This window comes from Colletotrichum lupini, chromosome 1 (genome assembly GCF_023278565.1).
Source record: "Colletotrichum lupini chromosome 1, complete sequence".
NCBI classification, from domain to species: Eukaryota; Fungi; Ascomycota; class Sordariomycetes; order Glomerellales; family Glomerellaceae; genus Colletotrichum; species Colletotrichum lupini.
This window is the reverse complement of record NC_064672.1, coordinates 5416398-5426362: the sequence shown is the minus strand read 5'-3', so window position 1 is coordinate 5426362 and position 9965 is coordinate 5416398. Positions and strand designations below refer to the sequence as shown.

The 9965-nt window shown below is 43.5% G+C and overlaps 2 protein-coding genes across 2 annotated transcripts; both read right to left on the bottom strand.

The window, feature by feature from the left end:
* Positions 1–433: 433 nt before the first annotated feature.
* CLUP02_01641 (uncharacterized protein) lies at positions 434–667 on the bottom strand (the record flags this gene model as incomplete). Its single annotated transcript, XM_049280680.1, has 1 exon — positions 434–667. A coding segment is annotated over one exon (234 nt), but the record flags the coding sequence as incomplete, so codon positions are not given.
* A 5641-nt stretch (positions 668–6308) lies between these two features.
* Positions 6309–7280, bottom strand: CLUP02_01640 (uncharacterized protein; the record flags this gene model as incomplete). Its single annotated transcript, XM_049280679.1, has 1 exon — positions 6309–7280. One exon carries the CDS (start codon positions 7278–7280, stop codon positions 6309–6311), a length of 972 nt encoding a protein of 323 aa, XP_049136636.1.
* Positions 7281–9965: the final 2685 nt, after the last annotated feature.

The window sequence follows — 9965 nt, the reverse complement described above, 5'->3', positions numbered from 1 at the left end:
TTCTAATACCGTCTAGCGGTCCCTAGTATATATCGATCTAGCTTTTTTATAAAGCTACCTATACTATTTTTACTTATAAATCCCGTAGGAATTACCCTACTTAGAATAATATAGCCTCGTCGATTATATATAGGACCGGTCGACTATTTAAGTAGAAAATATCGACGACGATTTCCTAATTAAAGTTGAGCTTATTACGTAATTTAAATTTAAATCTGCGTAGGCTCTACGCATTTATTTAGCATTAGTAATATACTTTCGTTAACTACTCTAGCGCCCCTATTTCGATATTATTATTACCTAAATACTTTAGGAGGTTATATAGCCTCGCAACCGACGGGTAGCTAAATCTCTAGTATAATTATCTAAGCTTACTTTCCGTTAGGTAATTAATTAACTTCGTATCGTTAGTAAGCCTTATAAACGCGTGCCCCTATCGTTGTTTAACTATTTCGAAGTACTTATAGCTAGAGATTTTATTCCTCGTATTATTGAATATAATGCTTAGTCGATCTATGTCTTTTAGATATAAGAGAAATAGGGTATTAACGGGTAGGATATAGAAAGTTATCGTTCCGAAGTGCGTCTCTATTTCTATCGTACCTAGGGCGACGATTTCTTTACTTAGGCCGAAGCTAATCCTCGCAATACCCGCTATTAATATATTAAGCGTTACTAGTGCGATTTTCTATAGCGCCTAGAATTGCCCTTTTCTTTTTATTAACTATTGCGATACCCTAGTGTCTAGGATAATCCTATAGAAATTATCTAGGCCGTACCTTTCGTTTGTATAGAATGCTTATACGAGCTTAGTATTTAAGTAATCTAGGTAATATAAAAAGGACCCCTCTGGCTGCCCCTAGAATTACTTAGTACCCTATCTCTTTTTTTTAGATATTAAGAGAGTAGAATTCTGCGCTATTAGATTTATCCTTTCGCCCACCTCCGTATCCTTTATCTAAGGGACCTTCCTTTACTATCCGTAAATAAAAGCCTACTTATTAAGGGCTTCTATTACTTTTTATTTATTTAGCTTCGTATATCCTCCCGAGGCTAACGGGGCAAAGAAAGAGTAGTTAATATCGTCGACTTCGTTATAATCTAATTTATTAGTATAGGGGGTAAGATCTTCTTTATCTTCCGAATCTCCTATGGGGTGCGGGTACTTTAGGCCGCTAAATTAGCTACTTTCGCTAGGTTCTGTACCCCCGGATCTACCCTTATATATAACGAGGAATTAGTTAAATCGATAAGGGCTAGTTTTACTATTTACTACCCTCGATTTTTTATATTATTCGTACGATTTAGTACGCTCTTCTTTAGAGTAGTTACTTAACTAATATCTATCCTTTTTATAAATAAAATACTGCTTTTTCTGTTACCCTGCTCGCGAGTTAAATCTCTACCTATTTAATAAATCTAGGATTCTTTATTAGCGATTACTATACCTAGCTTCTTTTCTTTTCCTATTATACGTTTAGTCGACCTAATGCTATTAATAAGGGCCATTATACGCTTAGAGGTAGGTTTAGCGCGGTATTCTCGCTTTAATATTAAAGCTAGATCTTAGCCTCGAGTAGAATATCTCGTAGTCTTTAGGTACTTAGTATAGAGTTATTTTCGCCTCTAGAACGCGCTAGACTACGGTATAGAGATATCTAACTTTCCGCTCGTTAGTCCCCTTATTTAGCTAGGTTTTCGCTAGCTTATTAATTCGATCGATAAGCTCTTTAAGGATTTCTACTCGCGATTTACCCTCTATTATCCTAGCTATAAATATAAAAAAAATCGCTCATAGCTTAAATAAGAGCTCTAGGTTCCTATTTTAGGTCTCGAAGCGGCTTCGGATTACGTTAATTATGCTAAGAAAGTCGTTTCGATTAAGATTACGTACCGCTTCGTAATAATAATTAGAAGCTTTACCTACGAGTACGATATTAACTACCGAATAGTACTAGTATTCCCTAATTCCGACTTTTTCGTAATAATCGTAAAATATCGTTAGGGTTTTTTATAAGACCTTATACTTCCCCCTAGAGTATAATTTCTCTTTTAAGAAGATCTTTTTAAAGTTTATAAACTACCTCGTATTTACTACTAGATTTTCGGTATTTATATACGATCCCTACGTCGCTGCGTACTATTAGTAATTTCGGGTAGTCTACCTCTTTTTTTACTAGCCGATTAGTACCGAATTTCGCATTAGTAGCGGCGACGAGCTATAGATCGAAATAGGCGGAATTATCGATTATTATACTTCTAGTACTATATTTTACCTCTATATATCCTTTTATAACGATAGATTGCCGTTAGTAATTATAAGAAGGAAATCTAGGTCGTTTACCCTTTTTTTAAATTCGTTAAAGCGATTATACGCCCTATCGACTTATGCCTAGGTCTATATTACGAATTCCTCTTCTATAATTATCGCTACTAGGATTTTATAAGGTTCTCGTAATTATAATTACGCTAGTAGTACCCCTCGCTTATAGAGGAATTTATTAACCGCTTTTACAATTCCTAGGCTTGCGCTTGCGAACTATTTATCTAGCTAATAACTAAGGTCGTTTGCGATCTTATAAAATAGGGGTTACCCCTATAGCCCCTTTTTCTTATAAACCTTAGTTAAATAGATTAATACTACGTTAATTTACTCGCCGTTAGGCTAATCTACGATTCTATATATCTACGTCCCCTAATAGTCCGGGTTAATATTTACTTATTTATAAGGGATTAAGATTCTATTTAGGATCGGGTTTTGTCCTCTTTTTCTTTACCCTGACTTGCTAAGGGTCGTGCTCTAGCTTATGCCCGTATTAGCGGTCGCTAGCGTATTTAATCTTAATAGGGATATATCTAATCCGCGCGCCGGTTATAATAAATCCGTACTTTCGCTACCTAACGAATTTATCGAGGTCTAGGAGATTCCCACTTCCTCTCGCCGTCTCGCTACTACTCTCGTTTTTACTATTTTTAGCGATTACTACTACCCTTCTAAATCGCTAGCTATCGTACTTACTAAGATCCTCCTTTTTATCTAGTATAAAAGGGTAGGTTCTAATAGTTCTTTTTAATAATAGTAGCGGTAGACGTTTATATTACCGTAATAAGATATAGTAATTAGTCTCGGGATCTTTATTAGTTACCGATTTCTCGAAATTAGTAATCTTGCGCCGTAAGCTAGTATAAAAAGAAGCCCTTTAGTAGCCCTCTAGAGGATTTTTTTCTTTTCCCTTAGATCCTCGTTTTTTTAGCTTTTTTTTTAAGCTAATAGTAACTCTAGCGGGAGGTCGTAGGACTACTTTAGGGTAGCCGCCTTTTTCTTAGGTTAATCTCTAAGATCCGTGATATTCTTAACTCGATACTATTAGGACCTCTAAATCCCCTCCTCTCTCGTTAGACCGTCCCTTATACTATATTCCTAAGTAATACCTAGGGGGTAGTTAAGGGAGCTATAAAGAGGTCGTTTAGATTGCGGGCTTAAGGGTATACCTATAAGATCCCCGTAATAATAGACTTTTCCGTATATTATAGATCTCTTAGCTTAATAACTCTTATAAAATTACTTTCGTTACTAAGTAAGAATGTCTACGTTTAGAGATCCCCTTTTTTAATTACGTAGTGCTCTTTTATACCGTATTATTAAGCCCGTTCGTCGCGCTAGTTAATTAGGTAGGTAGTCGTCGTACGGGGAATTCCTTTTACTAATTTAGCTAGTTAATTTCTAATTACGGGCCGGCTATAGAAAAGTTATTTAGTAAAAAGGCTACTTAAGGCGACGGCGAAAAACTAGTTACTTAAGCGGTTCCGTTAATTAACGTAGTTTAACGTAGTAAACGTCGACCTCTCGTAGGTAATAAAGGGCTATAATTACTCAATTCCGTGCGGTATTTAAGAATCGCCCCCTTTTTCGTTTACTTCTATAAGGTTAATTAGTACGAATCTCCTATCCCGTGCGGTATTAAGAAGTCGTCTCTTTTATATAGTAAGATACCTTACCGATCTATAATAATAAAGTTTAACTACTAATTAGTATTAGTATCCTTATTATAGGGTAGTTAGTTCGAACCGTAGTTAACGAAGAGATTAATTAAACTATATAAATATCTGCGTAAGTATAAAAAAGAGGTTCTAACTATAAGTTAGGCTAGCTATAATAATCGTAAATAGGGCCCCTAATTAGCCCCTGCGCAGTTGGCTATATGCCGCGGTCGAATTAGACTTCTAATCTAATATAAGTATCGAAATTACTTTCTTATAGTAAATCGAGTTTCTACTTCGCTATCCATCCCTCTACTATTTAAGGCCACTATTTTTTCACGTAGAAAGCTAAGAAAGCTTAAGAGTTTCGTTTGGGCTTTGAATTAGCTATTATAGTAATACTTAGCTACCTACAAATAGGAGCTATGAAGGCCGGCTGTGTACTAATAATTGGCTCTTGATAGGGATATTTATCCTTTAGACCCTTGGTGCTCGCTGCTCCTTTTTATACTATGTTTATCTACTCTAGTCGTCTTAGGTATGGATAAGTGCTCGTTATAAGTCGTAACGAGTAAATGCTACCTTATAGTACATAAAGACTAGGGGGCCTCGTAAAGGAGTAGGCCTAGAATTCTACTTAAGTTGGCGGCGTAGAGAATGGAATTATCGGTTATTTAGCAGAAAGTATTATGATAACCCTTGGTAAGTATTAATATCCCTATTATAGGGTAGTTAGTTCGAACCGTAGTTAACAAAGAGATTAATTAAACTATATAAATATCTACGTAGGTATAAAAAGGAGGTTCTAACCGTAGGTTAGGCTGGCTACGATAATCGTAAATAGGGCCCCTAATTGGCCCCTGCGTAGTCGGCTATATGCCGCGGTCGAATTGGACTTTTAATCCGATAGTAAGACTTAAGGACTCTTATATAAATTACTATCAAGCCTCACTTACTTTGGTAACCTAGTTTCTGTATGATTACAAGTCATTTTCGAATGACCACAAGATACGAGTCGACTTACTTTTGCTGCTTATAAATGTATCAAACCCTTTGTGACTTCCTGCGCACATCATTGTGCGAGCTAGCATGATGAGATCAGTATCTATCCTGCTCTTATCTTTGACAGCTGCCTTCAGAAGCCGAATGTAACAACTGGCCAGATAAAATGCTGCAGTTGATCTGATCCAAGATTTATATTGGAATCTTTTTGATCGACTGTTTTAAATGCTTAAACCTAAGTTGGCATGCGTGCTTATCCCTAAGGAAGTTGACAAGTCTTTCTTAGCGTTAACCAAATCAGGAAGATTCGCGTTTCATTAAGTGATTAAGGTCACAAACGTAAGCCTTCTAAAGATTCATACAAGGAAGGCATCCATTTGGCAACGGCAATGTAGCTCCTCTCCAGGTATTCCAAGCGGTACTTGTTGAAGTCGTCTGATTCCTCAGACTCCGCGCGGGAAAGTCGCGATACCAGACTCGAAGGAGGCTAGGAATAGTTTCGGTACCTAAATTGGTCCTCGTAGCCTGCTAAGAGCGACGCTCTCACAAATGCCCAGACATTATTAGTTTATCAATGGTGTTTGCATTCCTGCTTCATTGGTTGATCCAAGACCCCCGACTTGACTTTGCATTGATAGGTACGTTCTCTGGAGTTTTGGACCATGACAGTACCAATTCTTGAACATGAATAAAACGGTAAAGATTTGACGATGAGTGCGAACTTGCCACTAAGTCTTGTAACTGCAAATGCCATGTCTATGAGAGAGTTCCATTATCTTCGTGACGGTTGTGGCGATATGGTAAGTTGAGAATCTTAATCAAGATATGTTCGCAATACCATTTAGGTGAACGATGGAAGGACCCCCAAAAATGACCCTGTCACGCCTGTATTCGTACGCTGATGTCGGTGTTCAGCGTTCAAGGGGACCATGGATGTGCCTTGGTCGGCGTTTGCTTCGGTGACAGCAGAAACAAGAAAGCTTTGGTGCAAATGACACAATCGCCAACCTTATTTGCAGTCTGGCGAGTCGCTCGAAACGAGTCATAACAGGAGAGACCCTTGTCAACCATAAGCCCTCGACATGCCAGCAGCACTGCGTTGTGTCACGCTGATCGATTGACGGGCGGTGCTCGTAAACTGAACTGCAATGAAGATCGAGGGATATGTGTGAAAAAAGATCTAGTTCTCATCATCTTAGTAGTTTGCTTTTGTAAGGCCTGATAGCTAATTGCTTCAAAATAGGGTATCTAACTCGCTGTAGGTGGTTTCTGGAAGATTTTCAGGGGATTACAAAATGCTACCGTAAAACTGGCCGCGCCAAACGTCACGTCCTCTCCTCAACGGACACCGGCCTCGTACCGTCAAATATGTGATCCGGCCGATCCGGCTCGGGCGACACCATCGACCCTCCACCCTGCATCATCTCCCTCTGTGCCGGCGTCAAACCCTTCGTCGTGCCTGTGGTGTCCTGCGTAATGAGACCCTTTGTGTACCCGCCCGGCGTATCATCCAAATGGTGGCAATCGCATGAGTTCATCTTTGTAAACGCGAGCAGCTTGTTCAGTACCGTGAACTCGACTTTGAGCTTGATACTGTAGACCAGGGGCTTGCTTGTCGTCTGGAACATAAAGTTGTTGGTGTACTCGAGCACGATAAGCCCAACATCCAGTAAGAAGACGAGGACGAAGAGACCAAGCAAATACCACGATATCAGCTTGGCCGCCCGCGTCTTAAACGCGAACAGAGGCTTCAGATTGAAAAACCCTTGCCGCGCAAATATCCCCGTGATGAACGTCTCCTGCAGCGTAAACACCACAATCGACACCTTTTCATACACGCCGTACCGCTCGATCCAACCTCCCTGCTCCCCCGCCGGCGTCGCCCAGCACAGAACCCACAGCACCGCCATGGGGATATGTATCGCGCACCCGTTGGCGACGATCATGGCTAGCACGAGACGTATCGACGTGCGGTTGTACACGACGAGGTGCAACCGCGACCACAGCACGACAGACTGACCTGTCACCATGGCGCACCAAGCCATCAGCGCGAACGCGCCCGGGACGACGGTTCCGCCGCGACTGAGGTAGCGGATCAGCGAGACGATGGCGTGAACAGAGATGCCCGTGTTGGCGACGATCATGCTCCAGAAGTAGCGGCCGCGGCGCTGGCGGAAGGTGCTGAAGATGAGGACGTAGATTTCGACGGCGTTGTAGATTCCTGCTGTGGCGAGGGCGGCGATGGCCATTGCCTCCTGGCGGGTGAGGTCCAGGGCGCCTTTGATGTTGTCTGCCATGGTTTGTGCGTTTAGTTCGTGGCTAACTTGCTCCTAGATCATGTGTTCCGTTCGCTCGCTTGCGAATATGTCGGTTTGGGGTTGGTGGGAAAAAATGGAGGGCGAGGAGCGGACCGAATCGTGTCGGCAATGCAAAGAGCGCTGCTCCCCATTCATGGGTTCCTTGGTCGATGGTGTTTGACGAGAGCCTCTCCTCTACAATGCTCTCAATAACGTGTTTGTCGTAGGAGACGCTTTTGCTCAATACATATATGGGCGGCCAAGAATCTCGGGCCCGGTGGAGTTCGGAGCCATTGGGCAGCAAAATGGTATATGTGACCGGGTGGAGCGTAGACGGACTCTGGATGGTAATTGTGTGGTTGCTCCCGTCCTATAAAGCAAAGAATGCGCTTCGTCCCTTGTCTACCTTAGTCTTTAAATAGGGTTAACAACGATGAGTCGGGTTAAGGTTTCGAAAATCGGTATCGTTGAAACACTCCATGGTTTAGCCAGCCGAAGTCTGCAAGAGTTGGATGTTGTTTGCATGCACAAAGGCGCAGATACGCGGAGAACAAGGGGGTATGCGAGGACCTCGGTGTCGGTTTCCCTGACTCGCTCTCGCCGGAGTAGAGCTGTCTACGGCGTAGAGAGGGCAGAAACCATCGGCGTAAGGCGTGATCTCCATCTGATGTTCGCGATTTTACCCCAAATCCCTTTCGTCCGCCCCGGTGTGCTTTGACGATCGACAGCACTATTAATGTGTTAGAGCCAAGCCAATCCGACGGCCGGCAGCCGATTCTTATGTGATAAGGCGGTCGGCGACCTACACTTTGACATCAAACTTGAGATCATTTTTGGGCTAAATACCCAGGCGAAGGGCTGATAGACTACAAAAGCTATAAGAGAAAGGTTGCTGGTTCTGTGTGTGGGGCGCGTGGATGGACGGGTCATCGGACATCATCTCAATCTTTCAGATGCGTACTGTTCTCTCGCCGAATAGTTCCTGGGTCAGCCTTTGATACGGCGCAACTCACTAGGCGACATGGACTGTAATGGTAGTTGACAGCGAGGCCAGACTTGTTTACTATGGAAGAGAGAGAAGGAGGCGGCTGACCAACAACAAAATTGTTGCTCCTAGCTTTCCGTCCCAAACTAAATTTGACCGTTATCCGAAACTCAATGGCTTACTTTCCTCCTTACCCGGATCACTAACCGCAATTCAAGTAGGTTGATAAGCGCTAGCGAGAAACCCAATGTTCGTGGAGTGTTGCCTTATCATGTCTCGATGGGTATGTTGGTACCGCGAATCAAATCTCTTCTCCGTAAATCGCTCCGGATGACGATCCACTTCGGCGCCGTAATGAAATGCTTCCAGGTCTGATTAAACGGGGCCGCACCGAGCTGTTCGATTCTAGCGAGCCTGGACCGAAGCCGGTGGGCAAGCCCCACTCGGGTATTTCGTTGAGATAGAATCAACGTTGTCTCATCTGGAGAAATAATCGCTTCTACTGCTATCGGTCTACTTCGAAGAGCGAGGCCATTACGTGCCAAACTGAAGCCAGACTGATTTCAGATCTGTTCCTCGCCGAAAAAGCGCGCGATGCGCGGGTCTGGGAACTCAAGCGTGAGAGAGATGTGCAAGAAACGCTACGCCCACAAAACCTACTAATCTGAGCTTGTTACAACTGCTTGTGGGACACTCTGACGGCGTTCAAGTACAAATTGAGCATCTTCTGCGTTGTTGCAAAGCGCCGAAGCCAATCTTGAAGAGATTGACGTTGGTCTCAGCACCATAGTAGCTGGACAGAGTTGTCCTTGTGATTGCCCCTGATGATCGACGCAGCCCTCAAGGCCAGGTCAAGCCCACAGTACAAAATCTACACGACTGCGTATTGGCCATAGGTTTTCAGATCATTGCCACCTGTTCATGGCACTATCGCGCTTTGCATCGCAAACACGAGAATTGAGCGAATGCTTACATGGGTTACAGGAGGCACATCATGAAACTTCTGGAACATATTCATTCGCCGAAATGGTAACACTGGACGAAGTCCTGCATCAAGAAGAAGCGAAGTCGGCGTATTGCAACCTCGAGGGGTCGTAGATGCTAGCTCTGATGCATCTTGAATATTCTACTGCGCTTTTGGCTCTTTGTGGATTCATCACCCGCAAGTATCCTGCACCAGCAAGGAGGATTGGGTTACCATTGACTGGCACCTCGTCTCGGCAGAACCCCCTGCTGCTCAACTACAACCTTCAAGTTCTTGGTTCGGCTATTGACATCCTAGCCGGCCGTGCGCGCGATTAGACCTCTGTACGTAGTAGGTGGGATTCCATATCGTCGCTAATTCGCTCGGGTATGGGGGAACCCCATCTCACCCTGTGATGAGATAGCTGTCCGAACGGACACAAAATGCACCCTATTCTCACACGGGAGCACGAACGATTCTCCTCATGACGGGGGCTTGTTCAAGTAGAGATAGGGCTCGGTCCGGGGGCTCTGCTAACTGGGGAAATTGAACCGTTGTTTCATGCGTCGACACGTGGGAGAAGGAGCCCAGTGACCCATCGCTCAGCCATTCAATCCCGCGGCAAGGCGATCAGCCTGTCAAGTCGTCGGGCCGCCGTCCTGCACTACCCCCTCGACGGTCGGACCTCTTGGCAGGAATCGTACGCCCGGCTTCGCATGTCTTTTGAGGATTGTGG